At 40.8% G+C, this 15352-nt stretch overlaps 1 protein-coding gene across 3 annotated transcripts; it reads left to right on the forward strand.

The window, feature by feature from the left end:
- The first annotated feature begins 445 nt into the window (after window positions 1-445).
- Window positions 446-12972, forward strand: arrdc2 (arrestin domain containing 2). Of its 3 annotated transcripts, none has more exons than XM_042417273.1 (8): window positions 446-612; window positions 1472-1726; window positions 9592-9809; window positions 9903-10005; window positions 10111-10367; window positions 10478-10640; window positions 11214-11374; window positions 11498-12972. In XM_042417273.1, exons 2-8 carry the CDS (start codon window positions 1474-1476, stop codon window positions 11549-11551), a joined length of 1209 nt encoding a protein of 402 aa, XP_042273207.1. In that variant the 5' UTR covers window positions 446-612; window positions 1472-1473; the 3' UTR covers window positions 11552-12972. The 3 variants fall into 3 exon arrangements, with proteins under 3 accessions (XP_042273207.1, XP_042273208.1, XP_042273206.1); XM_042417274.1 differs by lacking the exon at window positions 446-612 and adding an exon at window positions 833-852; XM_042417272.1 differs by lacking the exons at window positions 446-612; window positions 1472-1726 and adding an exon at window positions 6911-7362.
- Window positions 12973-15352: the final 2380 nt, after the last annotated feature.

Raw genomic sequence — 15352 nt, forward strand, 5'->3', positions numbered from 1 at the left:
AGTCTATATTTTACAATAATTGGTTAGTGCGCCCTTTTACGTGACCTCAATAGCTTTATTGTCTTCTCTTACACTGATCTATTAATGGAGTAAAAATGAATGGGTGAAATAAAGCTTACATTTGAAAGGTCTAACCGGAAATTATCTTGTTATTGTGCGTCACTTAACAGGCTATCCACGCTGACCTCAGATGGTTACCCTAGATTTGCGAAACTCTCGCGAGATTTGTACGTATTGTTCCTTCATTGTGCGCGTTGTACGAAATGTTTTATTGTGTGACACCAATGTAGTTAAGGTCTGGCTATGATTAGACACAATAAACACTTGGTTAGGGTGAGGGAAGATCATGTTTTAGGTTGAAATGATCACTCTCGCGAGATCTTTCGCGGGTATGGGGTTACCATAGACACGACCGTCCTCCTCGTCCGTGTTAAAGTGGGCGGGCGTGACTCACATGTGCTCATTGTCATTGGTGTAAAACAGTGAGCTGCCACCGTTTATAAAGGCCGGGCTTCCATTGAACGTCCAGTCAGCGTGAACACACAGTTTGGCTTCACTTGCTGACACCCTCGCCTTTGAGAAGAAGACCACAACGTTGCTCCTGTCTCGCCGGTGAGTTGGAGACTTTTTTTTTTTTAACATAAGCAACGTTCACAGCCGTTTTTATGAAACGTAGGCCCGTTTCTCATTCCTGATTGGCTGAGAGCTGCTCTCAGCAGTTTATAAATGTCACTGACGCCTAAACACACATCGGCCACATAACGGAAAATATAAATATTAATAGAGTTACTGAAAATAAGCTCCGTGCATTGCTGTAGCAGAACTATTTGTCCCGGCGGAGGAATCATAACAGTAAGTTGTTATTACAGTTTTATTTACACAATGTTTTTGAAAGTACTATTTCAGTTATTTTCTCTTTTATATTACCACTCATACCAAATTTGTATTAAAGAATCATTAAACTATAATAATGATATCATTTGTGTTATTTGTGTTAAATGTTATTAAACTATTCTGAAACATGTGTGTAAAAACAACAACAACAACAAAACAGGCTGCACTAACAGTGGCTATATCTGCAGGGGTGGTCCTGGCATTTCTGGGGCTTTAAGTAGTAACACCCAACCCCACCCAAAAAATAACATCCCTGAAAGAAAATAGCATAATTTAAGAGGTCAGTGCAGTTTCCTGGTATTGGAAAGTGTACATTTAAAAGTGGTTCAAAAGCATTGCATCATATTATTTTAAAAATGTATTAAGGTTCCTGTGTATAATTTGTATGTGGGGCCCCAACATGTGTGCAGGAGCCTAAATGGCCTTGGGTTGGCTCTGGCTATTTGCAGTATTTTTTTTTTTTCAGCGCCTGAAAATGTTTCAGAAAATGCGTTTTACACACACTTCTGACACAGTAATCCATCTGCTTTGTCAGATTTCATCTTTTCATGCATTGTATTTTTGTCATCACACATAGAAATGACGTTGAGCTCCATAAAGTCTTTCAAGCTGGAGCTGGATGGCCCAGCTGACGCAGCGTTCACTGGAGGAGAGGTGGTGTCCGGCCAGGTGGTCCTGGAGCTGCGGAGAGACACCAGAGTGCACTCCATGAAGGTGCAGGGAAGAGGTGTAGCCACGGCACATTGGCTGGAGAACCGCGGCATGAACTCAGTCTATAATGACTACACATCCAAGATCACTTACTTCAGGAAGAGACAGCATCTGATCCGAGGTCAGTATTAAAAGCTGCAGATGGTTTAGTCGTCCTGGCTGGTTAATATTCAGGTACAGTTATACTGTGTTTTTTAACTGGCTTATTGACTGGCTGGGGAATGACTACAAGAAAAACCCATCACGTTGCTTTGTTTTCAAGGTTTTGTTTTGATCCTGGATCATAACATGTCCTCATAATGTTTTGCAGAAGTTAATTTTTCAACAATGACCCAGTTATAATTTAGCAAAAATAAATGCATTTTAGTACTTATTCAGGGCAGAGAGCCAAATGTGCCCGGTCAACAAGTTCAGTTGTGATGCACTGACTGGAATTATGGTAGTCCAAAGGTGACCAGAAATAAAGTATGGGATTATGGGATGCGAATGGGATTTCTGGCACAATTTAAGCTACTTTCAAGGTGCATGGAGAAAGAAAAGAGTCTGAAGAAGTCAAAACTCCAGCAACGCCTGTAGTATAAAGAGCAACTTAATTTAAAGGGGGGGCATTAGTATGATTTGTGCTGACCTTGTAGTACTTTCCTTTTGTCCCCTACTGTATCAGTATAATATTCTTTTAAGACATAATCCACAGTTTGTAGCTATACATATTAAATGCATTTCAGCATATATTGCAGCTGGTAGATGAAAAAGGTCTCTCTCTGTTCTGAATAATGTTGTGTAAAACTGCTGATGTGAGCTGTCATGTGCCAGCTGGTAGCTGCTGTGTCTTGTAGTCGCTGCAGATTGCAAAATGAAGCCACTTGTGCCAGCTGTGTTGCATGGAAACCCGGGAGAGAGGTTGACATTGTGCTGTTCAGATACATCTGCCAGATAACATAATCTTAACATTAAACACAAATCCATCAGTCCCGAGTCCAAATAAACACAACTGGTTTACTGAGTGCTGTGTTGCACTGGACGTAAGTGTGAAATTCCCCCGGTGTGGAAGGCACCAGGCAGTGAGAGAATATAGACCATAGTAGCTGAGTAAATAAACTGTAGACAGCGGTTAATGTTTCATTAGCTTCTCTGTAAACAGTTTATTTGGTTTGACTCCCCATTCTGCTTGGACAGGTAAATAGGATTGTACGCCAAATGCAGATGGTTCTCAGATAAAAACAGAAGTAAGTGTTTTTGGTGCTTTGGCAAACAGTATTCAACCATAAAACCCAAACAAGTTGCAAAGTAGTTGAATCTAGCGTCTCATTTCCAAGTCATTTGCTGATGAGATCTGCAGCAGCTGCATCATGTATACACTGTGGTTAAAGGTGCACTAGGCAGGTTTTGTACGTTAATATCCAGCTTACATTTCAGCCTTTATCATAACCTGAGGCTACGTGTAACACATCACCCATTAACTGAGATGCTGTATAATATATTTAAAATGTCATTTTCCAGGTACCAGAGCCAAAATTTATGTTGTTAAAGTACTAACTTAGTGAGACCAGCTGCAAACAAATAAATCATTTATATTACAATGATATGAAAAGCAAAATGTTTTTGGTATTTTAACTTGAGACGTTACAATTCAATAAACAAATTGTAAATATTATGATCAATTTTATGATGACAGCGGTGGAAGTTTACCCTGCGAAGCAACTGGATTTGCAAGATCACACGAGAATCCATCTTGTCAGGCTTCAAGTTATGCACTTGTGTCCGAACCAGTGGTGGTTTGGATCAATCATGTCTTAGGAGGATTCTTGTGTGATCTCGCTAATCCAACTGTCTCACAAGGTAAGACAGTGATAGCCAGATGGTTCATTCAATCATCTGCCGAGTACTTTTTGAAAGTGCCTGCCCTTTTCCAAACAGTTTCCAGGGACGACTTCTCAGATGGTTCTGTGTAACTAACCATCTGGCGCCTCTGGTTAACTGGAAGTGACTGGAAATCAAAACAAAACTAAAATAAAAATGTAGTGTGACATCCAAATTGTTTCCTAAACAGAAGAGAGGGAGCGCTCCATCTGGAGAGACCCGGATTAGTCCAGGTGTGTTGCATCGCTAATGTTCTTGATATAACGCATCACAACTGGGTCGCCTCTCTGCGCTTTAATTAGAGAGATTTTCCAAAGAATTCCATATCTTCACCGAAAATGGCCACAACTCTGCAAACTATTATTCTGATGAACTATTGTTTCAACGATCGTCAAAAATAGAGCAAAATGTAGTGAGTAAAAAAAATGACACACACATGAAAAAACCAAACGAATGCTACAAAAATATGCTTACATTGGTGTGAAAAAGTAGAATCATGTTACAGAGGTTATAAAGCACCAGTAGTTTTTGTGCCTCTTCTTCCGTCACCTGCTAAATCCATATGACCAACATACACATGTGCCTTACTCTGTTGTGAAAATATGTAATTTTGTTTGCTAGACTGTGAACAGTGAGAACAATGAGAAGCTGAGCTGCTGTCGGCACATGGGTGGGCTGAACTGTTAAATGTATCAGCCCCACTTTCTGTACAGACCAGCGTTATCTGCAGAATCTGCAATCTAGAGATCAGGAAATAACAGCATTAATTGTTTTTGCAAAGCTTCTCACATGCTCCCCAAAAACCTGTCGGGGACAGAATCTGTGTTATTGACCTACATTCAGTAAGTTGTTCGACTGTTGTAAATACAAATGTTCAAAAGTAGAAATAAGGACGTTGTGTCAGGTTCTGTTTTTTTTTTTTTTTTTTTTTTTTTTCTGACAAGAACAGCAAGACACGTGGAGAAAGTGAAAGAGAGAGGAGAAGGCAAGGAGGAAGGAAGGGGTGGGGGAAGTTTAAAAAATGCAACCCGTGTCGCCATGACGACAAGGAAAACAACACGTGGCCCCCTCGGCCCCGCCCTCCTCCACCACACAGCCAGCTGCTGCTTTCCATTCATTCGACAAAACTGTGTGATGTTGTCAATTTCAACTCGTTTATCTATTATTTGTTCTTCAAAAACAAATTTTTCTGTGAATCACTTGACATCTTTTTGAAGGCAGAAATTGATCTTGGAGCTTGAGTGGAGAATTTTGATGTGTTTAGGAGTTGCTCCACTTTTAGGAGTTGTTGTAACCCTTTTATAAAAACTTGTTTTTCTTGCACACGCCACAAATTACACTTTTTAAAAAATACTTCTTTGCTCTAAAGTAGAAAGGGCTTCTGTTAACATTTGTTTTACAATGTTGTGTACTCAGCAGCTCAGAGTAAACAAAGAGAAATGCTTGAAGGATAAATGTGTTTACTTTAGTCTGCAGCAGTGGTAAAAAGCGTTTTCAGCCACGATTAGACTGATCGCACAGAGTCATCTGCACAATAGGAACGTTTATCAGGCCGATCGTTCTGTGCAGACGTCCACATGTTCGTCTTATCAGGACTGAGGCAGGAAGCCCTGACTGAGCCGAGCTGTTGCTCCTGGTCACCGGCAGGTGGCGTGTAGAGCTTTATTTTACCCTCTGGCCAGGACTCCTGCATGTTTATAAAGCAGAAACTTCCAAATTGATGCAAACTGGACCACTGAGCTCTCAAATATGACATTATTTTGTTGCTAGTAAGGACTTTTCACAAAATAATTTATACTGGAAGTAAAATGTACTTAAACCTCCTTTTACTTTGTGCCATTTTTCTAACCTGTAGGGAGTAAAATGACATATTCCTCAACTGAGGTGCTGCATTGTGCTTTTTTCACATTCAGTAAGCAAGCATCATCTACCAAAAGTTTTCCCTGGATTCACACACATCTCCAGCAGAATGCAAACTATGTAAAAGCATCCTTGGTAGTCATGCAGCTGTCTCCAGATCGTCAGATGGTGGCACTGGAGAGCTAGGTCTCTCTCTCAGGGAACAAAGCAGTAAACAACTTTGTTTTTCTCAGATCAAACTTAATCTTTGTCCGTAGGATTTTGAAATTAATAAAGAAACGAAGCAGTGCTTGATTAGTTTGATTGCCAAGGAGTTTGGAAGACAAATTGATTCTGATTAGAACTGGCTTTGTTTGCAAATGTAAGTGCATTTGAAGTGTTCAGAGAAGGCAGCATGGATGCCATGATTCATTTGAGTGACAGTCTCTGCAGTTTTCTTTATGCAGAGACTTGTAGTTTTCCTTTGATATAAGTGAAGTATCTGTTTAGCAACTGACAATAAAGTTACAGTACTTGTTTTTCAGACAACTACAGCAAGAGCATAAGTTGCATGCGTTTGTGCGAAGCTGTGTGTTTTCCATGTGCGTAGTGGCCTGGCAGGGTAACAGTGTGTTCAAAGTGACATAGAAGAAGTGGAGTAAACAGCTTTGGTCCAGAGTGAAACTATTTTCCTCTGAGCTGTTCGGGGGCATGCTCAGTAAGCCTGTTTTCTTCCAAGAACCTGTAACCATCAATCATCACCAGGCCCTGTTTTCCTCTCTGCTGCCTCCACACCCAGTCTGCATGTTTATTATGTTGCCTTCAGGTTCGGTCTGGAAATATGGGTGTTACGAAAAGAGCCGCACACAACTAACCCACCAAAGTGGTAAACAGGATTGAGGAAATGGGAATTGTACATGATATCCAAATAGTCAATAGTGACACTCATGTGAGTTTGCTGTCCTGAAAGTTGTGACAGTTTTGTGACAGAAAATGTAGGTGCTTTTAGTTTTGTTTTCTCTGTGGCTTTCATTTCTTGTAAAGACTGACATCACAGGGTGATTCTGGTCTTTGCCCAGACATGTTTGATTGTTGGAGCTGTAGTCTTCTCTTATAACAAGATGACAACCTGTAAATGTGCAGAAAAAGCGGTGATAAGTGAAGGTTGATAAAGAAATGAATGAAAGCACAATGGTGAAAAAAATCCTCTTTGCATAATGATGTGTAAAACAAAACAATAACTCCCTAAAACCTGACAACAATGGTCTCAATCTGTGAGATGTGAGTTTTCTGATTTTCTGATTTCACAGTTGAAATCAAAGTTTTGATGTGTGTGTGAAAGTGTGTTTATTATTGGAGACAGCTGCTGCACTTTTTTGTTGTAAACCTTCAAACTCCAAACCCTCTTTTACTCATCGTTTGAAACCTCCACGATACATTTTATTAGTAATCTTGACCGAATAAAGCAGTCAAATGCAGCCACAGGTCGTATTTACAACTATAGTTCTGGAATGTCCGTGCCAAGGAGGAGTGCCTGAACGCACCCACCGCCCAGCCCACAACTCTCTCCTGACGCCTTACATAATAAATTCAGAGAGAACCGCCCACCGTCTAAGTCTGCAAATAGGGCTGCCCTCTCAAACTGATCAACAGTTTGAGCTTTAAACTAGCGGAAGAAAGAGAGCCGCAATCTGAAGATCCACTTCAGCACATTTTAACACTTTGCGGAGAAAGGAAATACTCACTTTTTTGCGTTTTGAGAGGACTTGCACAACTTGCAAAAAATGATTTTCGACAAAGTGAACAAGTTTGACATCGTCTTTGACTCCCCGGAGGTGGACTGTCCTCCTGTGTTCAGCAGCGGGGACGTCGTGTCCGGCCGGGTGGTGCTGGAGCTTTCCGGGGAGAGCAAGGTGGACTCCCTGAAGCTCCACGCCGAGGGCTTCGCCAAAGTACACTGGACCGAGTCCCGGTCCGCCGGCTCCAGCACCGCATACACCCAGAACTACAGCGACGAAGTGGAGTACCTGAACCGGAGAGAGGTGTTGCTGCAGGCAGGTCAGTCAGCTCTGCAGGCACGGTGATGGGGGAAGACCACAGAGGGTGCATCCCGTCTGTAAACCAAGCTTATTATAGTTAACTAAAACTAAACTAAAAACTTAAACTTTAGTTAACTGAAATAAACATCAGAACTTGACTTTAGAAAAGTTGAAAACTTACTGAAAGAATATTGTGTGCTGACACAACCATCTAAAATATAATAATAATATACAGAAAATGTTTTTAGTTTTAGTCTTTGTCAATTTGGTCAATTTTTTTTCAACACAACAAGCTTGAGGAGGCATTGGTGCATGTTTATTGAGACTGGGATGTCTATATGACTGACAGTCACCTGCCTTCATGTGTTTGTATTGTGATGCCTATTCTGAACTTATTCAATCTCTCCCCTGACAAGTACCCCCCCATATTACATTAAAAAACAAAAACTAATAAAAACTAAGCTAAACACTTTTTTGAACTGTTAAAACTAAACTGAAACGAGCAAAACCACTCTGCAAACTAACTGAAACTAAATTGAATTGAGAACAAACATTAAAAACTAATGAAAAATACAATAACTCTGCTGTAAACTAGAAAATAAGTCTTCTTCTCATTGAGCAAATGCCAAGCTAATGAAACAATAGTGAAAGTGGTGCATTTGTCTGGTGATAGTGGGCCAGTTGTTTGTCTCTAAACGGGGAATGGTGTGAGAGTACACAGTGTGAGAGTTAAATGTTTGATAAGAACTAGTCTAAACTCTGGTTGTGTAAATGTCCAGTAAAGTCAAATTTAACTCTCACTTCTTTCAGTAAGTGATTTGTTGTTTTCCCCACACCGTAAACTACTGTAGATGTAAAGCTGACTGGACAATCTAAGCGTGATTTCTCTCCTGATAATACTCAGTGAACGAAACAAAAGTCAAACTGGAATTATGGTGATTTCATAAGGTGCTTTTCAAGAGATGTTTTCTTTGTTGTTGTTGGGTACTTCCTTGAAGTAAAACTGAACATCTCACAACTTCAGAAAGTGCATAAAACGATTCAAATATACAGTCATTCATTGACTAACGTATTTTCATGGAACTGTAAGTTATTTGCCATCTGAAAAGTTTTGTTGTTGCTCTTATCGATTATACAAGGATGAAACCAACCACCGTGTACGAAGAGAGCAATACATGCTGCAGCAGCTGTCTAAATACTAATTTCTCATCGAGAAAACATCTGTTGAAAGAAACTGTGCTGGCATCGGACTTTTTCTTGTTCGAGAATGTCCTGGGTTGTTTTCCTCCTCGAGTCCCTCAGGTTTCTGTCTTCATTCATTAGGGCACAGAGATGTTTGTTTAAAGTGCAGACAGGAAATTCGCAGCCAGGGCTTCGTCGATTTTTATGTTGTTTTTCTGCAGTGTTCAGTTTCTCCGCTTGACTTGGTCTTTTTTACGAAGCGGCAATATAAAAACACATTATATAACATTTAAGAGTTTGTTGGCTCATGTTAAGTTTTTTGCAGGTGTGCATGAAAATATACGCTCATTACAACCCACTTGACCCGTTAAGAGGATTTGACACTGACAGTATTGTTATGGAAATCAAATACGAGCTTCCAGCCAACAAAGGCACACAAAACACATCGAGTCTGTTAAACGCAAACACGTGTTCCTGGACCTGTGCAGAAAGGGAGTGAAAAAAAAAAAAAACACAGAGCAGTTGAGACGGGCTGTATAATGCAGCTTGAGGAAAACATGCTCTCAGTCAGCACAATGGAGCAGGAACCGCCCCTCTGAGCAAGCACAGGCCATGTGATTGCAGAGAAAGACAGAGAGATTTCTATTTCAGCAGCAGTCATGCTTAAAAAGTTCTGCTCTCACTCTCTAGTCTAGTTAACTTTATTAATGTGGATTTTTAAAGAATACTGCTGGTTTTTTTTTAAAAGTTTGCACCAGTTGTGATTGTTCAGCACAGTCACATCAGCACTTCCTTCCCTTTTTCAGAAGAAGCCTTTGGCTGGCATTCGTTCTTGTGGTTAATGAATTACCTTAGAGATAAATTAATGCACATGTTCCCGATGATCACCTCATCATCACATCAACAGGAAGAAACTGATCATCTGGGAAATAAAGTTACACCCACTGAATCTCAGCTAAATGCCTTTACACACCTTGAAAATCAAAATGGATCAAAACTGAACCAAAACAACAAGTGAATTAACATAACTTAAATTTGTTTTTCTTTTTCTTCCTCCCTCCCTCAGATAATGGCGAGGTGACCGTCCTTCCTGCCGGCAGACATGAATTTCCATTCAGCTTCCAGCTGCCAGAGGAGACGCTGGTCACCTCCTTTGAGGGGAAACACGGCAGCATCCGCTACTGGGTCAAAGTTAAGCTACACAGGCCTTGGGCCACCGTGAAGAAGATCAAGAAGGAGTTTACAGTCATCGAGCCCATTGACATCAACACACCAGCCTTCCTGGTGAGCATTTCAGCCCTCACAGTTTATGAATTGTCATCACACACTCCATGATTTTCTGGGTGGCAGTTCCTCATTTGGTTTCATCATTCCCAGGCGCCACAGGCTGGAACAAAAGATAAGATGGCACGGGCGTGGTACCGCAACTTTGGACAGGTGTCTGTAACTGCAAAAATTGACCGCAAAGGCTACACACCAGGTGAGAGTCTTAACACCTTAAACAACATCTTCTATAAACACAGATCTTGTTGGTCACTTTAGAATTGTCTGCAATTCCTAACATGCTCTCTCTCTCTCTCCACAGGTGAGGTGATACCTGTCTTTGCAGAATTTGACAATTCTACCTCCCGATCAATTGTGCCCAAAGCCTACATCACTCAGACACAGACGTTCATCGCCCGCGGCACCATGAAGCAGAAGCACTCGGTGGTGGCCACGCTGTGCGGCGACATTGTCGGCCACAGACGCAGGGAGACCTGGCACGGTCGCGCAATAAAGATCCCACCTGTAGGTCCCTCGATCCTGCAGTGCCGCATCATCAAAGTGGAGTACATGCTCAAGGTGAGTTCAGTCTCAATTCTGATTCCCTCTTTCCGTGCAAGCTCTTGCTGTTTTTGGATCTGCACTTTGCACAGATGTCACTAAAAGTTTCTCCTGTTTCCTGCCACCAGGTGTGTGTTGATGTTCCTGGGACATCCAAGCTGTGTCTGGAGCTGCCACTGGTCATAGGCACCATCCCTCTCCATCCATTCGGCAGCCGCACCTCCAGTGTCAGCAGCCAGTACAGCGTCAACCTGGAGTGGCTGCGCATGGCCATCCCCGAGCAGCCTGAGCGTAAGTGTCCTTTTAATACTGCAGTTAATGACAAGCAGTTGAATATTTTTTAACTTTTGGTGTTTGTGGTGCAAAACACTACATACTCATTAATGTCTTTTTCACCATTTTTAAGATCTGTGGCCAGTGTTCAGGGATGTTTGCAATCTTGACCCAAATCTTGCCAATGAACTTGATTCATAGGACCAACAAAATGGCCAAACAATTGATTAACAGGTTCCTGAGGCAGTTCAGGTTAAACATTGGACAGTCAGTGATAAATTGCTACATCGTTACATCCAAACAGACTCTCTAACCTCAGTCAGTTTGTGGGCTTGTTCCCTCATTTATTTTTATGACAGTTGAATGCCAAAGTACCACTGGCTCCGATGCCAACATGCATAAACAAACAAAGGTTTCAATTCAGCTGAGATTCATGTTGGATTAAATCAGCGTTTGTTGGTGAAAAGGGCAGTAAATGTTATGTGGGGTTTTTAAGAGTTTTAACAGCAGTGATGACTCAGCAGCTTAGTGTTTGGACCTGTACTGCTCTGAGTCAGACCAGTGGACTAATCTAAACCTCTTTCCCTGCAGCTCCTCCAGATTACAGCTCTGTGGTGACTGAGGAGGAGGCTGAGCAGTGCAACAACGCGGTGGTCCTGCACCCGGCTGAAGACCTGAGTGGGATCTTGGAGCGCCCCCTCATGGCCTTTGTCCAGGAATTTCGCTTCCGACCTCCGCCGGTGTACAGCGAGGTGAGTCATCATACGACACTCAGCTACACCAACTGTTCACTCAGTTTGATTGGCACACATGAAAGATTTTTTTTGTGTTTTGTTGAATCTTATGTGTCTTTTATTTCCATTTCCTGCCTACAGATTGACCCCAACCCTCAGCCCTTAAACATGAGACCTCGCTGCATGACGTGTTGAACCATGAGCCCTGCCTGAGCGTCGAGCAACTTAAATTAATGAAACGAATCAAGAGATTTGTCTTCTCCTGGATTACTTCTCTCTGGTAAATGGCACCTGGTCCCACCCAGTGTTGTGGAGAGGGACTGGAGCGCCACGGAGAGGTCAGGAGAGGAGACGGAGCTCACGGGAACTGAATGTCAGTGGAGGAGCCCGCACTTGTTTCCGGTCCATAAAGTAAAGTGGACGCTTTCCTGTTCTGCTAAGAGGAAAGCAGCTTCTCTACATCAGTTCCTGTCCTCCCCAAGTGATTTTTGGCTCCTGACGAAGCGAGCTACAAATACCTCCCAATCAACGTTACCCTCATCTGAAATGAATTTTGAGATTTAAGGAGTTTGGGACATATTGGGGGGGAGATCACTTGATATTTGTGAGGTGGAGAGTTGGAGTTGCACCTGGTGTTTCAGATGTTTTGAAAAGAAGCGCTCTTGATAAGTTGACACATGTTTAGGACCACAGTGTCATCTTTGAGTGGCGTAAAGAGATATGTGCAATTTTTGTTTCCAACTCCCTCTTACCAGGCAACACAGTAGATTTTAACAGCCAACATTGCTATCAATGCATTGTGTGACTGAACAGAAGTGTGCCTATGATGATTTCTACTGTTACTCAAGCACATACTGTATCTGAAGGTGTGATGGTGGAGCAGACAAGTCAAACAAGCAGATATGTAGATGTATTTTATGCATGCTCGTAAACAATGTGTAAAAGGGAAAAGTACATATGCCTTAATTATCTGCCGTTGAAGATTGCATGAGAGTTTCAGGGAGTCGTTCTCTCATAGAGTTGATTGTATTCTGAAAGAAAACAGAACAAAATCGGTTGGATTGTATGTGGATGAATTCCGTTGGTTTTGTGTTAACGCAAAGCTTAAGGCACTTAAGTGTCAGATAGCTGCGGTTGTTGATTTTAGCACAGTGATAAAATAGGATGAGCAGTTGGTGTATAAAGCTTCACGAGGCTCATAGATTAGCTCTCCCAGCTGCTAAACAAAAGGAGGAGGAGGAGACGGAGACCTCTGAGCCATGTGGTCTGAAGCTTTTGATGGGAGCCAGATGCCTCGGTGCTGCGGGGTGCTTTGTGAAGCTCAACCAGAACACACTGCTCAGCGTTAAAGTCGAGCCTTAAGCTGGAGATGCCACTGAAATGTATGGACAAAAAAACATTCCAAAAACTGACTCGGGGATTGTGTTTTCTCCTCAACTTCCAAAAAAAAAAAGAAAAAACTGTTAGGAGTAATGAAAAAAGTCTTCAGGGTCAGCTGTGCGACTTTGGTGGCACGCACTGAAAAACCGAATGTATTTTTATACAAATGCAATTGTTGATTCACAATCTCGCCAAAGTTTTGTAATTGTTTTTTCTAATAAAAAAGATTAAATGGATGTCCGTTGTCAGTGTTTCCTTAAAATCTTCACTGATATGGAAGCTGCACACAGCGTGTTGCGTGCCAGTGAATTGGTACATCATGTTCAACAGTGTGAGTCAAAACTATATTATTGCCAAGGGCAGGGTTCACTGAAGAAAGAGGCTACACTTAGTGGATCAAAACAATAATTACAGGCTGAAGTTGTGTCCATGACTGCTCTAATATTGTGCACTTGCACAATCTAGTTTTTCTGGGTGCCTTTCATGCTCCTTAGACAACTGGAGGAGTCAAAAATTATTGCTTCATCTCACCCCTGAATTATCTGTCACACTGAGTTCAGCTGATATATGGATCTCATCTAGTGTCCTCTCGTACAGTTTGTACTTTGTTTACATGAATATTCAACAAGGATCCCAGTTATTTTTACCATGTAAACACGTAACACATAGGAACAAACAAGCAGCTCAGTGAATTATACACAATGTTACACAAAACTATAAACATGACTGAAGGCCAAGATAAAGAAATTCTCTGGGGTTTATTCAGCACACCGTCTTAAAGTAAAAGAACTTCACTGGAGAGATTTTCAGTACAGTGTTGAGCCAGACAAGACCATCAGTGAAAAGCTTTTGTCAGTCCTAATCGGTGCTTAAATGATTAGTTACGTAATTTATCAGCAACCATTTTAATAACCTTTTAAAAACAATTTATCAAGCTAAAATACCCAAAATACTGTAATTCCAGCTGTTTTAATATGAGGATTTGCTGTTTATCTCTGTTTTATATCATTGTAAACAGAATACCTTTGGCAGTTGTTTTCAACAATTAATCAAAGAAATGCTCATAAAAAATGATAAAAAAAATATACCTAATTGATTCCAGAAAGAAAATATTTTTCCTCTTCTACAACAGGCCACTCAGAGGTCAGACAGAGGACCATATGCAGAGGTTTGGTGTAGTCAATGTTTGTAGTCTTTCGATTCTTTTCACTGACTTGATTTGGATTTTGAGGTCTCTTAACAACAGAAATTACAGAGGGCATGATATAAAAGAAAACTACACTCTTACAAATGTCAAAGGACTAAAAGGAACTGGAATATTCACATTTATCATTATCAATAATATGTTAGATCTGCTTTTATCAATACTTAATAGTTTCAAAATCAGCAACCAAGTGCAGAATATTCCCAGCTAGAAACAAAGCTATTGTTTTGTTATTTACATATGCATATTTTCACACATTTCATACCTGTATCAGACATTCTGTAGAGAGTAGAGAGATGACAGGAAATGAGGGGGTCGAGAAGGAGAATGCCATGTAACAAAGCTTCCTGGTCCGACTTGAAGTGGGGACATTTGTCCCACAAACATTATTGTCATTTGACAAGAATTATAAAAGAACTGCCAAAATGTAGTTAATACCAACATCAGACATGTTTTCAGGCATTTAAAAAGAAAGTAAAGAAGATCGAAAACTAAAAACCAGAATTAAAGCTAAATTTGTGCGGGGAAAAATATCGTGGAGCTGTTTTTTGGAGGTAAACAAATTCCAAACAAGATCGCATCCCTTTATATGAACAGGAGTTCTTTAAATTTCTACATTTTATACCTTTAATTTCCTTTTTTCTGCCTTTGTGGACAGGCTCCTTTCAACAAACCTTAAATTAAAGTAAAAGTTAAGTTAAACCCCTCAATCAGTATTGCAAGGAAAGACAGAGAATCATAAGCAACATTTAAATCTTTATTTTGGTCTTTTAAGGATTGTTTTACCCTTCAGAGTTATTTTAGCATCATTTTAATACACTCTATGAAGTATAAGTAGTTTTTAAATACACAGTCAAATCCAGGGATTTTATTCCCTGGTGAATGTAACTTACAAACATCCTTTCTGTATATGCATGTGACAGAAGTGAAAGCTAACATCCAGGTCTCTGACACCCTGCGGTCTTCTTGGTTTCCACCGCAGTGACTTTACGGTGAACTTGTGTGTTTTCATGATGGGAGATTTCCACAGCGGGATCAGTGATGAGTTATGACAGAAGTGAACAAGACATTTCATGACTTTGCCTTCTGCAACATCCCACATCTTCCCGCAATCCTTTTTAATTAATTTTCCGAGTTAGATGCAATGAGTCATTTAACCTTTTGGATGTTTTGTAACTTTGGTTTTACCTTTGTCAAACCTGCCCATCTGGTTTGATGTGTGAATTATGTCTTAAGTGTTATATTCATCTAAATAGTGCTGTTTATTTCTGCTATTAATTACTTCTGTAAATACATATCAGAACAGTCAGGTTCTAACAAGACACACAGACTAAATAGAGAAGAGGCTGAGTCCTACATGGTTTTATAGACCTCAGTTTTAGACTCATTTCTAATCTAAGGTTCTCTATCTG

The sequence above is a fragment of the Thunnus maccoyii genome, chromosome 7 (genome assembly GCF_910596095.1).
Source record: "Thunnus maccoyii chromosome 7, fThuMac1.1, whole genome shotgun sequence".
Classification (NCBI taxonomy): Eukaryota; Metazoa; Chordata; class Actinopteri; order Scombriformes; family Scombridae; genus Thunnus; species Thunnus maccoyii.